Source organism: Bubalus bubalis, chromosome 22, assembly GCF_019923935.1.
Source record: "Bubalus bubalis isolate 160015118507 breed Murrah chromosome 22, NDDB_SH_1, whole genome shotgun sequence".
Taxonomy (NCBI): domain Eukaryota; kingdom Metazoa; phylum Chordata; class Mammalia; order Artiodactyla; family Bovidae; genus Bubalus; species Bubalus bubalis.
This window is the reverse complement of record NC_059178.1, coordinates 8,660,949-8,686,459: the sequence shown is the minus strand read 5'-3', so window position 1 is coordinate 8,686,459 and position 25,511 is coordinate 8,660,949. Positions and strand designations below refer to the sequence as shown.

At 43.2% G+C, this 25,511-nt stretch overlaps 1 protein-coding gene across 1 annotated transcript in view; it reads right to left on the bottom strand.

The window, feature by feature from the left end:
• MBD2 (methyl-CpG binding domain protein 2) overlaps positions 1-25,511 on the bottom strand; it is a 67,836-nt gene that overhangs the window by 1,175 nt on the left and 41,150 nt on the right. Inside the window, exons 4-6 of the mRNA XM_025273438.2 lie at positions 8,315-8,405; positions 6,842-7,019; positions 1,919-2,057 (exon numbers count right to left, since the gene is read on the bottom strand). Coding sequence (XP_025129223.2) covers positions 1,931-2,057; positions 6,842-7,019; positions 8,315-8,405 — 396 coding nt within the window. The 3' untranslated portion in view covers positions 1,919-1,930. The remainder of the gene's footprint in view (positions 1-1,918; positions 2,058-6,841; positions 7,020-8,314; positions 8,406-25,511) is intronic.

Sequence of the window (25,511 nt, the reverse complement as noted above, 5' to 3'; positions counted from 1 at the left end):
GTGTGTACATGTGTGTGCATGTGCATGAGTGTGCGTGTGCATGTGTGTTCATGTGTGTGCGTGCAGTCACAAGCTGTGTCCAACTCTTGCGACCCATGGACTTTGTGTGTGAGTATAAAACAAATAAAGGTCCATCCTGCTAAGAAGGATCATTAGACAGACCAGCCCTGTCATAATGCAATGAACATACCTAAACAGAACTGCGTGCTACAGAGTGCTGCATGTTACCAGGCATTTGAACTTGGCCATGCCCCACCTTTAGTCAAGCTAAGTCCTACCTATTCCACAGTTAATTATGAACCCCTAATTAAGTCATGTGGCCGTGCTCTGGTTTATTAAACACTCTAGGTGTACGTGGAGCTAAATTAATGATTTAGGTAAATTTAGTTTTGATAATTAAGATGTACTTCTAAATCTTCTATAACCCAAAAGTCTAATGGCCTGGTCTAATGCCATTCTCAAGTTTATGATATATATAATACCAATTTCTCCCTACCCAACATGCTGAAGTGTTGGCTACTTTTTAAATATACATTAAGACTTTAATCATTCAACATTAATTAGTTTGTTTTCCACGTTAACCACCTTTGTGCCAAGCAATGAGCGATGCCACCCTTTATGTGAGCCAAGCACCTAGTCCCTAGAACGCAAGGCCGCTTACATGAACCAGGGTGCTGCCTTGACGTCAGCCTGCAAAGTAATCTGCAAAGTAGGCAGAGGTCTAGTAAAACCTCAACGACACTACCCTTGATTTTTCCTACATTGTTTTCAGGGGAAAAGTCTGGAAAACAATTAAAAGCTCTGAAGAAGAGGGCTTTCTTGGAATCAGTTCTCAGATTTCCACACTGTGCTGAAGTCTTTGGACAAAAAAAATACACTTTCAGACTTCCCCCTGAGAGACTTTACACATATAAAGTGTGCTCATCACAGTCCAGAAAACACACCCCTACTGGAACGGCAGACAAGATTCAGCGTCAACACGGCATCTTCCTGTCCTCGATACAGAAACCAGAAGAAAACCACTTAAAATAGCACCAAACTGGATTTAAATGGTTCTGCATGGTCAGGAGACTGTGTGGCCAGAGGTCACTGCTGCCGCTGACCAGGTTAATGTAAAAAGTTGTAATTATTATCTGATTTCTGTGCCACTGTGGCATAAGCCACTCTGAATTAAGACAAAAGCACTGATGGGAAGGAAAGACCGAGTGAACAGTGAACTCCTCCCAGCGGGCGACACCGCCAGTCTACCCCTGAACCAAACAGGACGCCTCCCATCCACCCAGCGGGCTCCCGTAAAAACCTGGGCTTGGTCATCCGTCCCACTCTCCCACCCTCCTGTCAGTCAGTCGCCTGGTCAAGTCGATTCTACCTCCACATACATCTCAGATTGGCTTTTCCATTTCTCTCTGCATCCCCGACACCAAGACCCTCATGAAGCCACCGTCACCTCTTGCTAAGCTACAAGCTCCTAACTTGGTCTCCCTGCATCAAGTCTGTGCTACAGAGATCAGAAAAGGAGGGGAAAGGGAGGGGTTTTTGCCTACTCTGTGACCATACTTTTATGTAAGGGACAAGAGACCCCGTCACCCCAGAAAGCGACCGTGGTGGAGGCGACGGCTGCTTCACCTCCTGCAGCGCCTCTCTCCCTGGCAGAGTCCTTTCCTTCCTCCTCTGCTTTGCTCCAGTGACAAAGAGCCCAGGTCCTTCTCAAGCAGCCACAGGGGTGTGAACATTTTCACATCATGAGAAGAAAAGGATGCACTCTGCTATGGTCCTTAAATACAAAGGGGGCCCGACAACAGCACGTGCACAGGATACGCAGTGCAGAAGGCTGTGCAGGCGCTGCTGAAGCTGGCTGCAAGGGCAAGAGCAAGGAAATAAAAGCCCGGAGTGCCCACGCGTCCCGGTGTTGCTGTACCTGATGCCAGTCTTAGGCGTCATCTCCACTGTCCACTTCAAGGTCCACGGCCTCCGCGTCAGCAGCTCGTGACAAGATGTCTGCCATCAGCGCCTCTTCCAATTTCTTACGTACTTGCTGTACTCGCTCTTCCTGTTTCCTTTGTAAAAACAAGAGTAAAAAAACACTAACAATTTGGCCAGTGTTGGAACAACGATGCTGCCGACGACGTGGTTTATCTTTACTCCAAAGTCAGGAAAATTCCTCAGAAACATACACTTCCTTCTCCTTAGACTTTGCAAAAGCGGCCTCTAACCCTCAAAAAAACCAGGTCTCGTGGGAGATGAGCTTTGCTCAAAAAGGGGGACATTCAGACAGGAAGGGAAACCCTCATCTCACAGAGAATTCTGGCAGGAGGAGGTTTATTTCAGGGACCTTTTCTTCAACTTCAAAAACTTCAAATATGTGAAGGTTCAGGGTTATTCCTATAAGGGATAATGTGAAATAAAAGTGGGAAGTGATATCGGAAAATAGGAAGGAAAAGAGATGTTCTGGGTGAAGCACTGAGAAGGGCGGAGGAGGTGGAGGCGAGATGGGCCGGTTCAGCCGCTGCCTCTGGTGGCATCGGGGAGGGTAGTTGGAGCTCTCCCCTGGGTCCGCAGCCTGCTGACCACAGGCCATCACAACGGAGCCGAGAGCACACGGCCCTGTGCACCAAGGGCGGAGGAGGAGCGGACCCTCGAGATGAGCCGAGTAAGTGAAGAACACGCAAGGTCCTCTGGGTCCTGGGGACTCTCAGGGAACCTCCAAAGTGAGAGTTAAAAACACCACGTCACACAGAAGAGGCAGAACCATGACATGAAGAACGGAGCGCACCAATGGTATCACATTTCATCCTTAAAAAGCAGGGAAAAAAAATGGAGAACAGCTACTTGACAGGGCAAGGAGAGATTCCTAGAACAGTTCCAGCAAACCAAGATGGCAAACAGCAATTCACCTCCAGAACCCAGTGGGGACGCAATGGTTGAAGAAACAGGAGAGAAGGGACAAGCGTGGAAGTAAAAGGCTTAGAAAAGAAGCAAGAAAGGAACAGAGGCAAAGGCCCAGGTGGGAGGGCGAGCCTTGACTAGAAACAGGACGAGTTGCCTCCAGAGGCCGCAGGAAAGGTTGGGGGATGGATACAGACTGGAGGGGGAGCAGCCCCGGGACGAGGAAGAGACACAGCGAGGGATCTCGAGGGCTCTGCTGAAGGAAGAAGTGCCAAGTTTCTCCATCCATCATTGAGGAAGACAAATCACGGCACTGCCCCACACCGGGGCAAGCAGAAGGGTAGAGGGGTGATGTTCCAGAAGACTCCACTAAGAGGCCCTGCGCATTTGCCCCTTGGGTCCTCAACCAGCTGTGAAGTCACGTTTGCTACAGTCTCTTCCCCACGTCTCTTTATCTCAGTAGTCTATGTCCAAGGTAAGCAAAATTAACATGTTGTGTAACCACAAAAACTTTAGATATCATCTTTACCAAACTCTAAAAACAGCACTAAGAGATAAAAGGTTTAGACTTCCACCTTTTAAATGAATTTTTGAAAAGAGGGAAGCAACCACTGAGTCAAGCTCTGTAGCCTCGATCATATTCACAGAAACTAGAGTTGAAGAGATTTTTTTTAAGAGATGTTTTGATCCCTGGTAGCTCAGATGGTAAAGAATCTGCCTGCAATGCAAGAGACTCACATTCGATCCCTGGGTTGGGAAGATGCCCTGGAGAAGAGAATAGGTACCCACTCCGGGATTCTTACCTGGAAAATTACATGGACAGAGGAGCCTGACCGGCTACAGTCCACGGGGTCGCAAAGAGTTGGACACAATTGAGCATCTACCACTTTCGTTTTTACAGTCTTTACTGCAAGTGTTACAATGCTGTTTCTGTCTTATGTTTTGGCCGTGAGGCATGTGGGATCTTAGCGCTTGGACTAGGGATCAAACCCACACTCCTTGCGCTGGAAGGTGAAGACATAACCACTGCACCGCCAGGGAAGTCCCTGGAGTTCAACAGATTTTCACACAGTGGAGCAGAGTCATGAAAAACAGGATGTTTATTTCTTACAGTCAGTCTTAACGTCTGGCTCAGTAACTCCAGGCTTATGATAAATGGCGTTATCGGTCATGGGCAATCTCTCATGCCTCATAACGGAGTGTCTGCACAGCTCCCCTAGCATCACCCCATCAGGAAGATGAAGGAAATGGGAAGAGCGCTTTTGGCTGGAGAAGTGCATCTGAAAATCTGACCCTGGCCACCGCTCCTCTGCGGTCTTGAGCGCTGCTTCCCCCATTTATGAAAACTGAAAGTAAAGCCTCTGCTGGATGTGGCGAGCAGGACTCTAACACAGCCCCAGGATGTCCCCACGGGTCCCTGGTCACATCCCAGGCAGAATTCTCTCCCCTTAAGGGCAGAAAGGACTTAGGAACACGTGATGGGATGTCATTCTATGATCAGGTTACTAATAGCTGACCCTGAGTTAATCGAAAGAGATTATCGTAGAGGGCCTGACCTAGTAAGAAAGAAGGGGCTTTAAAAGGGGCTGGGCCCTTCTAGAAAGCAGCAGGAGAGGGAATGTGAAGGGAGCCACGGGGCAAGGAGCCGCTGGCAGCTTCAAACTGCCACTGAGAACAGCCAACAAGGGAAGAGGGGCTTCATCCCCGCTAGAAAGACACGAACTCTGCAACAAGCTTAGGAGGAGCCCAGGCTCCAGAAGGCCACGCAGTTCTACAGACACTCAGATTTCAACTGTGTAAGACCCGGGGCAGGGAGTCCAGTCGTGCCCACCCGGACTTCCGACCTATAGAACTGAGAGCTATGAACAGCTATTGCTTTAAACAGCGAGGTTTGTGAGAACTTATCACTGGGCATCAGAAAACAAATACGCCTGTGAATGAAAATAGTTATCAAGCTGGCTGAAAAAAAACATGTGCTCAATGTTGAGATCCTTAGTTGAAGGTTTAACACAAACACATTATTGGTGACACAACTGGAGAAAAGGTGGTAATTCCACTTGCAGTCGTTTATTTTGAATATGTACTAATTGGAGAAGAAATGTTTGGCTTGATGATTTGTTATGACAATGCAATCAAATGGACAATCTGTCAGATGAGTTTACCCTAAAAGAAAAGCATCCAGATCCGGCTTGGCTGGAAAGTATGCCTGAAAATCTGACACTGGCCACCGCGTCTCTTCTGTCTTGAGTGAGGCTTCCCACATTTATGAAAACCGAGTAAAGCCTCTACCAGATGTATTAAGCAGGATTCTAACACAACCCCAAGATGTCCCCATGGGCCCCTGTCATCAGAAGACCTCAGTTAACACCCTCAGGGACCTAGCAGGACCCAGGCTGATGAACTGGGTACTCATTCCAGGACAGAGGGGAGCTAGCCTCCTGAGTAATTTCCTTCCTCAAGGGTAGGAACAGTCCAAAGAGCAAGCTGATTCCTTTCCTTGATTTCACACTTTTTTAAAAAAAAAGAAGAATAACACTGATCATAAATTCTACATTATCAAGGCATCCGAATGCAACTGTGAACCGCTCTACATCTTTGCAAAAAGAACTACTTTAAAATCCAGGAAAGGCCTTCCAATTATAAACCTGGCTAGACGCAGGCATTTAACAACAGTCTCATACCAACTTTCACGGAATTAGGAAAAAAAAACAAAAAAACAAATGTAATACATATTTTTTAAAATTCAGAAGTGTCATCTGCTGGCTCGGTCTAGGAATAGTACAGCTTTCGGGTTTACATTCAGAGGACAGAAATAATGAAGTATACATCCTGTCCTATTCTTAAAGGAAATACAGTATAGTACACAATCATTCTGGGCTTCCCTGGTGGCTCCGTGGTAAAGATCCACTTGCAGTGCAGGAGACAGCCTGCAATGTAGGGGACGCGGGTTTGATCCCGGGGTTGGGATGATCCCCTGGAGGAGGGCATGGTAACCCACTCCAGTGTTCTTGCCTGGAGAATCCCATGGAAAGAGGAGCCTGGCCAGCTACAGTCCATGGGGTCACAAGAGTTGGACACGACTTAGCAACTAAACCACTACCAAAACACAATCATTCTAAAGAATAATACTGAAATCCATAAATCCCATGTAAGAATTTCTTTGTGGTTTTAGTATCTGGAATAGTTTTGTTTCTCCTGAGCAATGGCTTGCTTATACTCCTTGAGCATTATCTATCTGAGAGATACGGTTTCCCTTCATAATCTGCTGCTATAAACCTAATTCGTGGCCCGGCCGTAAAAAGAGTAAAAGATGTTAATGGATGCAGCTTGTGTCTGCTTCTCATTCTCGGCTCTGTTTTACATAATAGCTTTACCTTTTGCTTTGTCTTTCTTCTCATTTGCTTCTCATCTGGCTTCGCTTGATGTATGTACATATGTGTCTCACTGTGTGTGTGTGTGTGTGTGTGTGTGTGTGTGTCTCTTCAGAGCCACTTAAACCTTTACTTGAAACAAAGTGAAGTAGAGATAAATAAATATCTAAATTGAGTTTATGTGAGATCAATAAAATCAAGATAAGTAAACTGAATTTTGAAAACACAAGTGAACTCAAAGCAGCACAGCAATGATCTACTGCAGACAGCAATCAGAACAGGCATAAATGAATGCACGGACTCTTCAGAGCAGAAAGGCAGAACCCCAGATTGCATAAGATACCGCAAAAATCATGTGGAGAGAGTACGACTGCTCTGTCTTTCGGGGATAATCAGGATGATACACCTTATACAATGCTACCTTTTCCAGCATGCATTTGTTTTAAACATCCTGTATCATCTGTTTTATGGCAGCTTTGCAAAGAAGGGTCATCACTTACTAGGACTGTCACTGAACCTAACAAGCAATAAAAAACGCATCAAGTGTAGAAGACAAGTTTTTTGAAGTCATGTTCTGCTCTCACCTAATGTCTTCATCTGTGACAATGAAAGCCTTGCAGAGGGGTTGAGATGTGTTCAGCCAGACAGCGGGGTTCTTTTCCACAGCAGCAGAGACTTGCCCTGTGATGGGTGCAGAGCTTGTGTGCAAAGCACTGGCGACAGCAGATAAAAGGGTCTCATCGTTACTACCCGGACCAACTCCTGCAATTAGAAACATGCGTCAGTTCCAGGACGTTTCTAGCTGTGCTGAGCAAACCTTGTGGAGCCTAAAACAACTGATTATCTTTATATTAATCTGAGATCAGCTATTTAAAACTGACAAGCCAAAGCAGCAAAAGATAACAGCACATTTACTTAGTTATCAACAACAAAGAATTAACATTAAGGAAACAGTAACCAAATACTTGAGTATTTTAATAAAACTTAAACAGAATTTAAAAATACATTTCCAGGGTATTAAACGTCTTAAAAAGTTGGCTACATTTCCTCAGGCAAGGTCAATTATTCTTAATGATCTAAGTCCCTTCTAAAGTCATCTTACATTCAAATATCCCTATTAATGTGTCCCTAGGGTCCTGGAATCGTTTCCCCTGTAGCTTGCCATGTCTCAACATTTCTTTCTTGTGCAGGGATTTCAAAGGAAAAGCCAATGCAAGTAGGCTGTACCTACACCTTTAACAGCTTTTTCAACTAACAAAACATCCACATGAATAGGATTAATACCTGTACACCTTGACTGCACGTTAGGAGACTGGAACCACAGCTACATGGAAGTGCATTGCTTCTAGTCCGAAACTGGTTAGACCAGTTAAAGCAATAATTTCCAAAAGCACAGAGGGATGAGACACTACTCTAACCATGAATTATGAGGATTTTTGAGCAACCCGCAACGTATCAAGATTTGGAAGCCAAAGTTGTAACACTCAAAAACTAATGCTTCTCTAGAACTTCTCTAGAACTTGGAGTGAACGTGTGACACCACGAGGCACGCCAGCAGCTGAGTTCTCCACCCTGGACCCCGCTCGCTCCTGTTACTGGACCCATGGGCATCTGAGGCTTGCAGCAGCAGGTCCCAGAGGGAGAGACAGGATTAGAGATGTTGGCTGTTCTTTTGATAAGAGGAAGGGAGAAAAAAGCAAGTGCTGGGGCCTGATGTGGCTTCGAGCAGGAAGCTGGGGATGGTCTGCCACTTAGGCTGCATTTGGGTCTAAACACGTAACATGGATTAATTTACATGATGAGCCTAATTAACCTTAAGCCAAAAGGTACACGCAGAAAAAAACACTTAGGTAAGACACCGCCCGGAAGCGTTCTGCAACCTACAAAGCGTTTCAGGCACACTGCCTCTGGGTTTACTGAAACCCAAGGGGAGCATCCCCCAGGAGGCAGACAGTCCCCACAGCAAAGACCTGTCACCCTCGTCACGTCTGCCTCCACTGCCTCCGACACAGAGCCTGGCATGCGGCAGGGACTGCTCAACTGAACTCGGAGAATACCTTGAAGACCTTTAGGGAGTTCCATGGTTTTTATAATTTGTTCTGTTACATCTGATGCACTAAGTCCTTGTAGCCTCTTCTCCCAGAAAAGCTGTAAGGCAAAACATCACTGTTAATAGATACATTCTCGGTTCAAGAAAGTAGCGCATCGATGCTGCTGAATGATGAAATTGAAATCACATCAGTAGTTCCCCAATGTCCCCATTTTTTTTCCTTACAAAGAGCTAAATGATACTTCAAACATGACTTCAACGCATCATAATTCTTTCAAGTTATATGACTCAAAAAACTTTGCTTTGTCATTCTAGGCAGCCTATTCACTTGTTACATCTGATAGTTATGTGCTATGCGCGAGATACAGTCCTAAATAGATAACAGTCCTTTGGAAGACATAAGGTATCTTCCAAAGAGTATTAACTTGAGTTCTTCAAAGTTTCATTTGGCATGAAAATTTAATGTTACAATTCATATGGAAAAGGAAATACTGTATTATGTAATACCTCTTTATCCAACAGCGTTAGGGAAAGAATTTCTCCACCTATGTGATTTTTCTAAGACACAGAAGTTTAGCCCTTTGGCCTACTTTAAGGGGAACAAACGCCATTTTTTATGGAAACTTTTCTAAAATGTTTTGCATACTTCCCTGCTTTTTAAACAGGATGCCACATTCATGAGTGCCTCTCCTTCCATGGTACAGAGCCTGGGTCTCCTCAGTCACTAGGTGGCCCCAGGGCATCATTCTGGCATCAGTGAGCACGCTGAAGACTCTTCCTACCCTATGGGTCTAGCGAGATATGCAACTGCTTGTTCATACACTGAGCAGGCCAGGACAGTTCTGCTGCTTGATTTTAAATCCTTTCTACACTTAATTCTCTCTCCTAGTCGGCTACTGTGCACATGCTTGCTATATCGCTTCAGTTGTGTCCTTCGCTTTGCAACCCTATGGACTGTAGCCTGCCAGGCTCCTCTGTCCATGGTTCTCTCTAGGCAAGAATACTGGAGAGGGTTGCCATGCCCTTCTCCAGGGAATCTTCCCAACCCAGGGATAGAACTTGTGTCTTTTATGTCTCCTGAATTGGCAGAACTCTTTACTGGGGAAACCCAGTTGGGTATTACTCGTCATTAATGTCATTCATCCATATGAATGTATTTACTGAGCTCCTACTACGTGCTCTGCTTGGCCTGTGAATGCAACAGTGGATAAGATAGAGTGTCTTTGTCCTCAAGCCTCATCTCTTTTCTACTCTGTTTCATATTTACTGCAGTCCAAAAAACAGATGAAGGAATTCCTTAGAAATTTGATAAATCTGTCTTTAATCCTGGATACCCAGGGGCCTGTCATATAGTAAATATTGAAAAAATATTTGTGTGAATGACTGATGTGGGAATAAACGGGCTCAGAATCAGGATCCTGAGGGACACATGCACCCAAGTTGAAACCCCAGCTATAGACATATGACCTTGGAGCAGTTCTATAACCTCAGATGTTCAATGTCCTCTGTGGAAGTGGCAAGAATGACTATTACATACAATGATTGTGGAGGTTAAATAAAGCAATATATACAAACACCTATCACATAGTAGGCATAAGGTTTATTAGGTTTACTTTTAACAGATTTTTGAGCACTCTGAGGACTTCCAAGCTTATGTTCTAACTTCTGGATACATGAAAAGCGTCAAACAGCATCTTTCCAGACAAATGAGAAGATACAGTAAAATAATTCTATTTATGGCAGAACAGTAATAGCTTAGATTATATAATAACCACAGTGCTAGCACCAAGAGTAACTTCTTTACTGTCCTTTTAAGACCTTTAGTATATGCTAACATCTCCATATACCTCCATATAAATTCTATCAGCAGCAGAATATGTGGTCAACACGTATAAGGACATGAATACATTAACCATTAAACATCATGAGGGAGAAGTAGTTAGTTCTTCTAAGTAATAGTTAATGGATGGGATAAATGTCCTGAGAAAATCTGCCTGCTCTTCTGGGGAAATCACAATCGTCTACGCTTTGAATATCACAACTATAGGGAAGAAAAACCAACAAAAATTAAAATGCAGTTAATTCCTAATGAAAAAGTGAAGAGAAGAGTCAGTGAATATGAGATTAGTAAGTGTTTTATATTACATAATTTTATAATTATATAAATTATAATTTTTAAATTATATATAGAACTTAGTTTGTAAAATAAATCAACACTATCAAAAACATTATGAAAACTACATACAGAGATGATTACTAATAAATTACATCTAAAAATCCCAATTCTAGGTATCAAAAGTTAAATTTTTTACCTTCTATAATTTTTAATGTTTAAATTTCCATTATTTTGAAGGAAAACACAAATTTGGAATGAAATATTTTGCAAAATAAATCTTGGCTTGAGAAACAAGTATACAGCTCTAGATTGCAAGTCCTGGTATCATCACACATCATCAGACAGCCCTCAACAAAGTCTGAAGTTGAGCCTGACAGGTTGATGACCTCTCTGTAAATGAAGCGCTTATGCCATGAAAACGGAGGCACACGTATTTCTGAATGTGTAAGTGTGTATATGTGTGTGTGTCTTTCTTCCACCCCCTACTCCCTGGGAAGTGGGAAAGGTCAGAGCAGGAATGGAGGCTGGTTTGAGAAAAGAAGACATTTAACTGGCCGAGGTCGCCACTGCCCTCCCCCCATCCTCCCCGCCTGGCATTCAGCCCTAACGCGCTCAGCCAGGGGAGCTGCACGTCTATTCACGTTTCAGTGTGTCTCTAATCCACCTTCTCACATCCATCTTCTCAGGTGCCTATTTGCTCTGTTCTGGAAAGAAGGGGTTCTTCGCACTTTAAAATATGTGTAAAGCTTGTATCAAGCAGGCATTAGGCCAAGGGAAGGAAGCCAGTCTTTTACATACTGTATGAACGAATGTGTATGAAAAAGAAGAAAACTATAAGGGTGGTTGCCAGGAGTCAGGGGTGGAGGGAAGATCCCACTGCAAGGGGTCAGCACAAGGGGATTCCTTGGGGGTGCTGGAACTGTACTTTGTTTTTTTTTCCATAAATACAAACTTTATCCAGCTGATATAATTACCATTTTCTTTTTTTGTTTTTCCAAGCAAACTGCTCAAAGAACGATCAATTTGCACTATCTCCTTTCTCCCAGGCCCAGTTCAACTTTATTATCCTACCCCCTATTCCATGAATTTCCACTACATTTACTCTAAAGGTTAGTCAGCTCCTCTCACCAAATGCAGTGACCTTTCCTGATTGTCTCTGGTCACTTTAGAGCCCTGAATGTACTGAGGGGTTCAGGGAAAGAGAGGGGTTTTCCTCTGCCTGACATTAGGGTCTCAGATCTCGTTTATGTATTCTGTGGGATTACTAGGTGACTGACTGTGGTCATCTGAAGTTCTTCCTATTGCATTAACATTAGAAATTGAGACAGAAATATGGAAAAGACGAGGCTCCCTACATTTGAAAGGAGTCCTCTGTGCAGGACAGTTGTCTTGTCCACCATACTTTCATAAATCCTAACTGAGCCGATGAAAATCTGATTTCACCGGCCACATCCCATGATTTTCTCAGCTTCACTTTGCTGCCTGGCGTGAGGTCAAATAATCAACGTAATTTAGGGACCAGTGATCTAATATTTGGAGAAACTCTTTAATGTGCTCTCACTCTAAGTGAGTACATTCCTCCCTAAGCCCCACTGATCAGGCCCTCCTCTGATATCACCCTGCAGTAGAGAAGAGAACTGGAGAGCTCCCACATGTACTTTCTAGGGCCAATGGTCTGGGCAACACCCTATCCAGCCAACCAGCTGATGGAGAAGCATAGGATAGGATTAACAATCACACAAAACCAAAAAAGTATCTAAAATGTCACTGACAGGGACAGTGCAGCTCTGAGGAAACCATCTTAATAGAAAGTGGAGCTCATCTCCACACCTTTGCTCCTCATATGACTGTAGGAAGTACCTCTATGACATCGCTGGAAACAACTGCTCTACGTACTTTATCTAAGGGCCCCAGAAGACAAGCGTGACGGTGGATGCTGCTTTGGTGAATGATCAAATCTGCTTCCTGAAAAGACAACCAACCCAGAATACAACTACACCATTTTCTTTTCTTAACAGCTGCATGTTGGACAAATACCTTACAAGTGATATCCAAGATGAAAATGAGGACACCGGGATCTCAAACAACTCATCACAACATACACACACACACACGCCCCTGTTCTGATGGGCTGGGAATTAAGGCTGATCGTGTTTATTCAGACCATCCTCCACCACCCTGAGCTTAATAATACATACTCTGAAGGAGCCTGTGCTCTTGGGAGGATGTCAGAACAGAATGGTTTACCGGGAAAAAGTAAGTAGAGAATCGATCCAAATTCAGCAGATGCTCTTTTAGTGCCCATTAGACACAAAGCATTTTGCTGGGGATGGTTATTAGGATAGCCGGCAATCACTGCCCACTAGCTGCTTACTGTTTCATGAAACTGTTTTCTAGTAAAACTCTAGAAGGGAGACGTGTTAACCGCAATAATGAAGATACAATATTAACTTCAATTTGGGAGAATCTGGAAAGGCTTTTAGGAAGAGGCAACTCTGAAAAAATGTGTTAAGAATTCTGTAGAAGAGGAAAGACTTCTCCAAGCCAAGGAAACAGCTTAAGCAAAGGCAAGGAGGTGAGACAGAGAGTGTGGGTCAGTCTTTCTAGATGATTTTTACACATAAGAATAACCAGGGTGGCTTATTGTACAGGCATATTCTGAGACCTCAGCCCTAAAGATTCTGTTCAGTAGGTCTTGGGTTAGAGAGCTGGTTTTATGATATTCTACAAGTGTCTTAGGTAACTCTGAGGGACGCGGGGGATCTCGGTCTGAGAAAGACTGGTCTGGTCTGTGCTAAGAGCACGGCAGTGCACACAGGAGGCTGTGTACCCCAATCACCGAGATCTCCGAGTTATTCCCGATTCTGCTAGATGGAGAAGGCAATAGCAACCCACTCCAGTATTCTTGCCTAGAGAACCCCTTGGACAGAGGAGATTCTGGTGGGCTGCTGTCCATGGGGTCTCACAGAGTCGGACATGACTGAAGCGACTCCACATGCAGCATGCTAGACGATTAAAAAACGTATCACACTATCCTCTTCTAGCAGAGGAAGATACTTGCTTTTCTGTTTTTCATTGCAGGAGGATATGTCAAAGCATATTTAAGAGTATACCAAACTGTTTAGGGGTAAGCAGAGAAAGGGCTCGCCCAAAGATCTGTTTGTGCCCAGGCGCATTCTCCTAGCAGAATAAGAGGAGGAGGACGACTCCCGCTTACCCATCGAGCCCTTCCCTCCAGCCTGGCACTGTGCTCAGGGCTTCACATACAGAATTCGGTTAATCTTTGCTAAAGTGTTTTGAAGACGACATTATCAGCACCGCCTCGGAGTAACTCATCAAAGGTGCACGACTAGTCAGCGGTGCAGCTGGAATTAAAACCCAGGTCAGTGATTAGACAGTCTTAATAAATGAAAGCTCTAGAAGAGTATTTACATGCATGGCTCTGTGTTTAACAAGCCCGAGACCCTTCTAGTCATGAAATCAAAGGCAGACGAAAGACCAGTAATTGCTGAGAAAATTACCAGGCTGCTTTTAATCCATTTACCTACGAAGTGATGCTGTGTTAACTGTGCACTGTAGGCGATCCGTGCCGAGGCCACGCTCTTCCTCAAGCAGAATTAAGAAGCCCATCTGTGTGATGTTATTTAGGCTAAAGCTGGCATAGACTTTTACAACAATCTCAAAAGAGACGTGGGAGAAGCTCACATGATGAAAACTGAAGAACTGGTATAAAACACATCCTCTACAAATTAGCTTTCTCGGAATTAATTGCGAATATCAATGACATTTGAACACCCCGTTTTGTTTATTTGGTGGATAGAAATTAAAGAGCGAGATTTCTACTCCAAGAAAGCACTTTCTGAGAAGTCACACTAACAATGGAGTGTCAGCAGACGTTTCATGAAACAGGAGAGATGGAGTGCTTTATGAAGCATATAGAATGGAAGGCTTGAGTTTTTTCTATAATACTGTATAAGGTTATTCTTATGCTAATATTGATTTCTCATAAACACATGGAAAAGCATCTAGATCAAACATACATTTTCATCCACCATTAGATTTCATTTGAAAAGTACTGTGTAGTGTTTTTTAAAAAAAAATCACCAATGAAAAGAAACTGACTTGCCATGTATGCTCACGACCTCAAGTTCAGAGCCAGCCTGGAGGGCAGAAGACTGAACTTCTGAGAAGCTGAGTGAACTGGGATTGGCCTTCAGAGTCAGACTGACCCTGATTCAAATCCATGCTATGTCACTCACTAGCTTTATAAACTCAGACAACTATCACAATATGTTCTGGCTTCCTGCCCTAGAGAATGGGATGATAAAAGCAATCTCAATGGTTATGGACAGGAGGAGGTTTCATCAATACTTGAAGATAACCATTAGACAGCAAACAGCAGTTTACTACTTAGCGTTTGCCCATGGCATCTAGTACACTGCTGATCACATCATAGCACCTACTATGCATTAAAATTAATACATATAAACAGAGCAAAGAGAGTCGGCTCTGAAAGGCACATATCCACAAATGAAGACTGAGGCATGGCCTTTGTTCCATCCAGCCCCGAATTTCAGTGGGGGTGCTTTCTTGATCCTCTAAGTATCTTAAAACCCTTCCCTTTCCTTTTCTCATGCAAGCCCCTCTGCCTCCCTCTCGGTCTAAGGCTAGCTGGGAGAACTCTAGTAAGTAGGAGCAGCTACACAGGTTGCAGGGCTCTGTACAAAATGGAATCGGAAGGTTCTTGTCCAGAAACCCTGATGATCGTTTCAGGATGACAGCAGAGCCCTGAGCAGGCATGGAGCCCTAGGAAGTGAGCGCCCGGGCCACGAGTCCGTGAAGCCAGACGAGGTGGCAAGTACTAAGCAGGCTGGGAAGGAGGCAAGACCAGCGGAGACTGGAGACCCCTGTGCTGTGGAGGGTACCTAGGGGTGTAATCTCATTCTGTGACTTCCTTATAAGAAGCAAGACAACAGAAAGTCGCTCTGGCCAGATCTACGCAATAACAAAGGAACCTTTCCCTCCCTTCTCGTCAAAGCAGCCCAAGGATTTCTCCTCCCCACTGTGGCTCCTCATCTGGACAGCGGAGAGGCCGCCTGCCAGTGACTCAGCAGTTCAGCTGTAGGGCAGGAAGAGGGGAAACCCGGCGAATGACGAGACCACAATGGGGAAGGACGGAATCTAAAGATGGATGGGAAGTTTGTTCTATTTAAAGGCCAGTGGATAACATGGAAGCTTTTCCTGAAACTGTAACTTCCTTGTTATTTTTACCCCATCTACTTCCATGTTGTGATGAGAGCAGAGCCCTTAGAAAAACAGAAAAACTTCAAAAGGGCTCTGAGCTTGTTTCAAGAACAGAAGGTCAGAGAAAACCTGGAAACAAACTACATTTCTGTTCTGCAGTGAAGCAAAAAGGGGGAAAACAAAACCTCAAGCCAGCAGCAGTGGCCTAGAGTGGAGTTTCTCAATCTTGGCATTACTGACATTAGGGTTGGATAATTCTGGGTTCTCGATGTTTAGCGACATCTGGGGTCTACGCCCACCAGATACCAGTAGCACTGCCCCAGTTGTGACAACAAAAAGTGTCTCTGGATGTTGCCAAATTTCCCCGGGGTATTTGTGGCTGGGACAGGGAGGATAAAATCAGGTTTGGCTGAGAACCAGGGGTCCAGAGAAAGAGATAGGGAACGGGAGAACAGAAGGTCTGCAGCGGCAGGGGCCCAGATCTCGCAGCTCAAACAGAAAGGAGACCCCGCCCTTGGCACACAAATCGCCCCCGCCAGCTCCTGCCTCCACTTCCGGAGTCTCTGCCCCAGCTCTTGACTCCTGGGCCTTATCACAACCGAACTAAGTGGCCTGGGGCTGAGAGCCCCTTCTGTCACTGCCAGACAGCCAGGGGGTAAGCAAGATAAAGCAGAAGTGGGAGAAACACTTCTTACCGAAAGAGCTGAAATTGAACACGCTTCCTGATAAAAAGATGGCTATAAGCAGTAGTTATTTTTTTTAATAATTCAGACACACTCAGGAAATGCAGGTTCGATCCCTGGATCGGGATGATCCCCTGGAGAGGGGAATGGCTATCCACTCCACTATTCCTGCATGGAAAATCCCATGGGCAGAGGAGCCTGGGGTCGCAAAGAGTCGGACCTGGCTGAGAGACTAACACTTTCACTTTCACTTTAGACTTAATGGTCTTTTATGGGCTGGTCTGGGACCCTAGAACCATTTATAATGATCATTTCTACTGGAAGATGTGGAGTTCCAAACGACCGAAACATGACATTTTATATCTCAACCTGCAAGCTGAAAAGCATCTGTGTGTACAGATTTTAGAGGCAGTTCCCTGTTATAACCACAGGATCGGAGAACACACGTGTGTGCAAAGACATCACTGATGACTAAGAACAACATAGCTCCATTCGGAATGACTTCAGATGCTCAAGTATAGGTACAACAACAGAACAGAACCATGAGCTGATTTTTACCATTTTAACATCCGTAAATTCTTAGTATGTAGCTATCCATAGGGCCCGGACAATTCCAAATTAAAAGTCCAGGGAAACAGCATCTTGCCAAACTGAGCCAGATGAAAACTTAAAACTCAGATCTTCATATACGTTTCATATCTTGTCTTAAAATATGACTGTTACTTTTTTAAAGAAACACACAGAGATTTCAATAATGAAACTAAATTCATCTAAAATTGCTAATGAGTCAAACCGCTCTGCCCTGGAGATCACCCCTGGACCACCTCACCCTTCCGTCACTTCCCTCCTGTCTCCTGGATCCTGCTCCTTCTAAGGGCTTCTCTACACCTGATGCCTCCTTCTGATCCTGCCCATAGATACGCCCAAATCCTTCTCTCACACGTCCCAGTTTACTCCTTCCTCTCCTCGGGCTTCTTCCCCTGATGGGGCAGATACACTGGAACACGGCTAACAGAGAAAGTGTCCTTATTTAACTTATTGTTGTTGCTTGGTCACTAAGTCATGTTCAACTCTTTTTGAGACCCCATGGACTGCAGCCCGCCAGGCTTCTCTCCCCAAGGGATTCTCCAGGCAAGAATACTGGAGTGGGTTGCCATGTCCTTCTCCAGGGGATCTTCCTGACCCAGGGATAGAACCCATGTCTCTTACATTGGTAGGTGGATTCTTTACCATGGAGTCACCTGGGAAGCCCTTATTTTATTACATCTCCTTCAAACCACCTGTCTTCTTCCTTCTACTAAGGGAGAAACTTTATTTCCTCATCTTCCATTCCTTCCTTCTAACCTGGATTCTACTCCTAATATTATGTTAACTGACCTGCCCAAGGTCACAGTAACCTTCTAATTAACAAATCCAATTCCTGATTCAACCCTCTTCTGCCTTACTTCCCTGCTGCCATTGCCTGCTGTCCGAAAACTTATGTAAGTTTGCCTTTTATGATGGTTTTCTGTATGTTTCTGTATTTTCTATCACTGTTAAGCAACAAATTAATACCCCTGATAGTAATTGTCAAAGAAATGGGACTACAGGCATTTTCTTCTACTGAAAGAAGATACTTAAAATGTGTAAGATGTAATATACCTTTTAAAGTACTTGAAGACAGAAGTGTTAATACTTTGTAAAGAAGAGGAAACAAAAGTTACCTTTAGAATCTATTCATTACATGAATTTTAACTTGCACAGTCTTCATCTCTGTCAAGAGCATGATGCCAGACACTCAAATTTTGGGGGATGAATTTATGGCTAAGTATGGGCCTGGGAAGAGCCACCCCACCCCCGAGGCCAGGGCGGCAGCCGAGAGGAGCTACCCCACGCCCAAGGTCAGGGGCGGCGGCTGAGAGGAACAACCCCACGTCCAAGGAGCGGTGGCTGCGTGGGCACAGGAGGGCTGAGAGGAGCTACTCCATGATCAAGGTCAGGAGGGGCAGTGGTGAGGAGATACCCTTCGTCCAAGGTAAGGAGCAGCAGCTGCGCTTTGCTGGAGAAACCCAAGTAAGACAGTAGGTGTTGCGAGAGGGCATCAGAGGGCTGCTGCTGCTGCTAAGTCGCTTCAGTCGTGTCCGACTCTGTGCGACCCCATCGACGGCAGCCTACCAGGCTTCCCCGCAATCCCTGGGATTCTCTAGGCAAGAACACTGGAGTGGGTTGCCATTTCCTTCTCCAATGCATGAAAGTGAAAAGTGAAAGTGAAGTCACTCAGTCGTGTCCGACTCTAGCAACCCCATGGACTGCAGCCTACCCGGCTCCTCCGTCCATGGGAGACACACTGAAACCATACTCACAGAAAACTAGTCAATCTAATTACACGGACCACATCCTTGTCTAACTCAATGAAACTAAGCCATGCCCGTGGGGCCACCCAAGACGGGCGGGTCACGGTGGAGAGGTCTGACAAAATGTGGTCCACTGGAGAAGGGAATGGCAAACCACTTCAGTATTCTTGCCTTGAGAACCCCATGAACGGTATGAAAAGGCAAAATGATAGGATACTGAAAGAGAAACTCCCCAGCTCGGTAGATGCCCAATATGCTACTGGAGATCAGTGGAGAAATAATTCCAGAAAGAATGAAGGGATGGAGCCATAGCAAAAACAATACCCAGCTGTGGATGTGACTGGTGATAGAAGCAAGGTCCGATGCTGTAAAGAGCAATATTGCATAGGAACCTGGAATGTCAGGTCCATGAATCAAGGCAAATTGGAAGTGGTCAAACAGGGGACGGCAAGAGTGAATGTCGACATCCTAGGAATCAGCGAACTAAAATGGACTGGAATTGGTGAATTTAACTCAGATGACCATTAATATCTACTACTGTAGGCAGGAATCCCTTAGAAGAAATGGAGTAGCCATCATGGTCAACAAAAGAGTCCAAAATGCAGTACTTGGATGCAATCTCAAGAACGACAGAATGATCTCTGTTCGTTTCCAAGGCAAACCATTCAATATCACAGAAATCCAAGTCTATGCCCCAACCAGTAATGCTGAAGAAGCTGAAGTTGAACGGTTCTATGAAGACCTACAAGATCTTTTAGAACTAACACCCAAAAAAGATGTCCTTTTCATTATAGGGGACTGGAATGCAAAAGTAGGAAGTCAAGAAACACCTGGAGTAACAGGCAAATTTGGCCTTGGAATACAGAATGAAGCAGGGCAAAGGCTAATAGAGTTTTGCCAAGAGAATGCACTGGTCATAGCAAACACCCTCTTCCAACAACACAAGAGAAAACTCTACACATGGACATCACCAGATGGTCAACACTGAAATCAGATTGATTGTATTCTTTGCAGCCAAAGATGGAGAAGCTCTATACAGTCAGCAAAAACAAGACCAGGAGCTGACCGTGGCTCAGATCATGAACTCCTTATTGTCAAATTCAGACATAAATTGAAGAAAGTGGGGAAAACCACTAGATTATTCCAGTATGACCTAAATCAAATCCCTTATGATTATACAGTGGAAGTGAGAAATAGATTTAAGGGACAAGATCTGATAGACAGAGTGCCTGATGAACTATGGATGGAGGTTCGTGACATTGTACAGGAGACAGGGATCAAGACCATCTCCATGGAAAAGAAATGCAAAAAAGCAAAATGGCTGTCTGCGAAGCACTTACAAATAGCTGTGAAAAGAAGAGAAGTGAAAAGCAAAGGAGAAAAGGAAAGATAGAAGCATCTGAATGCAGAGTTCCAAAGAATTGCAAGGAGAGATAAGAAAGCCTTCCTCAGCAATCAGTGCAAAGAAATAGAGGAAAACAACAGAATGGGAAAGACTAGGGATCTCTTCAAGAAAATCAGAGATACCAAGGGAACATTTCATGCAAAGATGTGCTCGATAAAGGACAGAAATGGTATGAACCTAACAGAAGCAGAAGATATTAAGAAGAGGTGGCAAGAATACACAGAAGAACTGTACAAAAAAGATCTTCACGACCCAGATAATCATGATGGTGTGATCACTCACCTAGAGCCAGACATCCTGGAATGTGAAGTCAAGTGGGCCTTAGAAAGCATCACTACGAACAAAGCTAGTGGAGGTGATGGAATTCCAGTTGAGCTATTTCAAATCCTAAAAGATGATGCTGTGAAAGTGCTGCACTCAATATGCCAGCAAATTTGGAAAACTCAGCAGTGGCCACAGGACTGGACAAGGTCAGTTTTCATTCCAATCCCAAAGAAAGGCAATGCCAAAGAATGCTCAAACTACCGCACAATTACACTCATCTCACACACTAGTAAAATAATGCTCAAAATTCTCCAAGCCAGGCTTTAGCAATACGTGAACCGTGACCTTCCAGATGTTCAAGCTGGTTTTAGAAAAGGCAGAGGAACCAGAGATCAAATTGCCAACATCTGCTGGATCATGGAAAAAGCAAGAGAGTTTCAGAAAAACATCTACTTCTGCTTTACTGACTATGCCAAAGCCTTTGACTGTGTGGATCACAATAAACTGTGGAAAATTCTGAAATAGATGGGAATACCAGACCACCTGACCTGCCTCTTGAGAAACCTATATGCAGGTCAGGAAGCAATAGTTAGAACTGGACATGGAACAACAGACTGGTTCCAAATAGGAAAAGGAGTATGTCCAGGCTATATATTATCAACCTGCTTATTTAACTTCTATGCAGAGTACATCATGAGAAACACTGGGCTGGAAGAAGCACAAGCTGGAATCAAGATCCGGGAGAAATATCAATAACCTCAGATATGCAGATGACACCACCCTTATGGTAGAAAGTGAAGAGGAACTAAAAAGCCTCTTGGTGAAGGTGAAAGAGGAGAGTGAAAAAGTTGGCTTAAAGCTCAACATTCAGAAAACGAAGATCATGGCATCTGGTCCCATCACTTCATGGGAAATAGATGGGGAAACAGTGGAAACAGTGTCAGACTATTTTTGGTGGCTCCAAAATCACTGCAGATGGTGACTGCGGCCATGAAATTAAAAGATGCTTACTCCTTGGAAGGAAAAGTTATGACCAACCCAGATAGCATATTCAAAAGCAGAGACATTATTTTGCCAACAAAGGTCTGTCTAGTCAAGGCTATGGTTTTTCCAGTGGTCATGTATGGATGTGAGAATTGGACTGTGAAGAAAGCTGAGTGCCGAAGAATTGATGCTTTTGAAATGTGGTGTTGGAGAAGACTCTTGAGAGTCCACTGGACTGCAAGGAGACCCAACCAGTCCATTCTAAAGGAGACCAGTCCTGGGTGTTCTTTGGAAGGACTGATGCTGAAGCTGAAACTCCAGTACTTTGGCCACCTGATGTGAAGAATCAACTCATTGGAACAGACTCTGATGCTGGGAGGGATTGGGGGCAGGAGGAGAAGGGGATGACAGAGGATGAGATGGCTGGATGGCATCACTGACTTGATGGACTGAGTCTGAGTGAACTCCAGAAGTTGGTGATGGACAGGGAGGCCTGGTGTGCTGCGATTCATTGGGTCACAGAGTCGGACACGACTGAGCGACTGAACTGGACTGATACCTCAGAAGATAAACACTGATAAAAAGTGAGGAAGTTCTTTGAAAACATATGCATTTTATTGAATTGCCCAGAGTATTTTCTCATGTTAGGATTTCATAATTTCAATGAATATCTTATTCACTTTTCTAAGGCTCTTGCTAAATCTGATCAAAGAACAAAGGATCTTGTCATGTATTTGCGGACTAAAGCAAAACCCCAAAAATGTTCACTTTATATTCAGTGACTCATGAGAAGCTAAAAATGCAAGACACGGGGTTAGAGCTGCACAGAAGAATGATGCTTCCTGCCCAGAAGGAATTTGCTGTCCAGTTTATAAACCGCTGTATTTCAAACCAACCCTGTATGATATCCAAGTCATCTAGTTTGGGTCAGCAAAAACAGCTTAACTTAAATACCATGGCTTGCAAACATCAAAAGGCAAACATGAGCTACCCTCTTATTTTGGGGGAGTAACCTAGGAAGAAAAGGCCAGATAATGACAAGAAAATTATTATGTAAATCAAGGAAAAGCTTGATTCATGTGGCTGTACAAACTATAGTGAGATCTCTTGCTAAGGCAAATGATAACAATTTGGGCTAAGAGAAGATGGAAGGAGGAAGCAAAAGGCAAAAACGAGCTGAAGAGGATGGAGGTGCAGTAGCTGTCTGCTGCAGCTGCTCATCTCAACTTTGTCATGAGCACAACTTACACAAAGTGGGCAGGTAATATACCTGAAAAGGGACTACTGTGCTAAGATGACCATGGAATCACAACACTCGTTCATAAGGCCCCTAAGCTTTTCATGTGCCACTCCTGCAGGAAAAGTCGTAACAATAATCTTATTAATACATAAGAGTTCGTATGAGGACACAGGTATGCTCCTTTATTTCTTCTGTGTCACATTTCCACACAGCTAAGACTATCTGTTCAGTGTTTGTCTTCCTTCTTAGATTAGAAGTTTTATAAGGATAGGATCCATGACTGAATTGTATGTTTGTATCTGCCTGCCAGTGCTGGAGATGCAAGAGACACAGGTTTGATCCCTATCCCCTGGAGGAGGAAACAGTAATCTGCTCCAGTATTCTTGCCTGGAAAAGTCTATGGACAGAGGAGTCTGGTGGGCTACAGTCCATGGGGCTGCAAAGAGTCGGACACAACTGTACGACTGAGCACTCACACACACAGCATCGTAAGAGAAGCAACAGTGTATGCTGTTGAATAAATGAATTAATGATTTCAAAACCCCATTCAACAACAAGAACTTTGGTCCCTGATAGATAAGAAGCTATCATTAGCTGTTTATCGGAAAAGATGCCCTTCAGAAGAGCTTTCCTGAAACTAATTTCAATAGTACAAATTAATTCCTCATTTTATAGTGGGGCATTAATAGATTCTATTTCCTTTTGAATATCAATAAATCAAGAAATAAAAGTATATACATATTATTTAAAGCATGACATTGAACAACCACTAGAACTAAAATCAGGTTACCAATCCTCAAAATTATCAGAAGAATTTAAATGGAAAGCTCAGACCTGAAAACAAAAATATTGATACCAGAAAATGACAATAAAATACAAAAAACAGTATATAAATAGAACAATAGAATCAAGACCAAACATATCTATAAAATAAATAAATGTAATGATCAACTCAGCTATAAAAAACCATCAGATCAGATAGAAAAAAAATCAACTGCATGTTTTATGCAAAAAAAAAAAAATCTCTAAAGATAAAGGGACTCAAAAACCTGACAATGACAATGAAGAATGAAGAAATAGCAAGCAAATATAGAATGAGAAAACAGAAGTCTCAATATTACCAGAAAATTACTTTAAGGCAATAAGTGGGAAATAAGACAAAGCTTAACCTATTGTGTAACTAGCTTCTATAAAATAAATAGCATCTTAATAAGTTAATTTGGCTTTCCATGGGGAAATAGGCATGTATAGACTGAGTTCAAAACTTGCTAAGAAAGCTCCCCCCAAAACTTCATTCCACCTTTCATCTAGATACTACCAGCATCAGAGAAAAGATGATACAACACATACTACAAAACTGAAAAACATTACTAGAAAATATAACACCATTTGAATACTTTGAATAATGGTGAACAACGTATACCATTAATTTGAAAATTATGGAATGCATAAGTTCCTAGAAAAACACATTCTCAAAATTGTTATAAGAAATAGAAACAATGACTATTCATCCATGTACTGATTAAATATATTGAATCTGCAATTTCAAGCCTCCCCATTTAAAAACAACAAGAAATTAGGCTGAGATGACTTCACAATTAAGTCTTCCAAACATTTAAAGAAAAGTAGCAACCTTACACAAACTCTTCCAGAGAATACTGAGAGAGGTCACCTCCCAGCTTATTCTACAAGGCCAATAAAACCTTGATACTAAAGCTTGAGAAGAAAATTGTGAGAAAGGAAAAATGCAAGTCAATCTTTCTTGTGACTATAATCTTTGTGACTGCAAAAAATCCTAAACAAAATAACAGTAAATCTAAACAGTGATAACACATCATGACTACACTGAGCTTATTAATCCAGGAATTCAAGGTATGTTCTCCAATCAAAAAATCAAGCACTGCAATTTCTCACATCAACCAATCACTGTAATTCACTATGTTAACAGAATAAAGGACATTTTATCATTTAGCTAGGTAGAGAAAATAATTTGATAAAATTCAATATACATTCATGAAAAATATTCTTAGTAAACTAAAGTGAATTTGCTTAATTTGAGGATATTTACCAAAAAAAACAAAAAAACAAAAAACCTATAACAAGCATATTTAATGGAGAATCACTCAAAATATTCCCTGATATTACAATAACCAATGAAGATATCTGCTATCACTTTTATTCAAGATTATACTGCCATTTCAAGCCAGTGAAAAGAGACAAGGAAAAAAAAATCAAATGTTTAAGGACTGGCAAGGAAGAAATAAAACTCTTGTGTGTAGATGATATGTTTGCTTGTTCATGAATAAGGCTGGAGAGACTCACTGATTATTTAATAAGTTAATTTGGAAGATAACTGAACACATAGTATATAAAATTTAGCTTATTTCCACGTATTAACAACAGACAACTAGAAAAAATTTTAATGTAATCAGAATAGCATCAAAAAACAACAAATATCAACAAATAAAAGATGTAACAGATCTCTAGACTGAAAACTATAAAATGTTAATCCATATGAGGTTAGTTAATTATAAGACTTAATACTGCAAAAATGCTAATTCGCCCCCAAATTGGTCTATAGATTTAAATCCTGGCAGGTTTTAAAGAAGACTAGACAAGCTGACGGAGAAGGCATTGGCAACCCATGCCAGTACTCTTGCTTGGGAAATCCCGTGGGCTGCCATCTATGGGGTCGCAAAGAGTTGGACACGACTGAGCGGCTTCACTTTCACTTTTCACTTTCATGCACTGGAGAAGGAAATGGCAACCCATTCCAGTGTTCTTGCCTGGAGAATCCCAGGGATGGGGGAGCCTGGTGGGCTGCCATCTATGGGGCCGCACAGAGTCGGCCACTACTGAAGTGACTTAGGAGCAGCAGCAGATGAGCTGAGTCTAAAATGTACGTGGAAATGACAATAGCCAAGACTAACCAAGA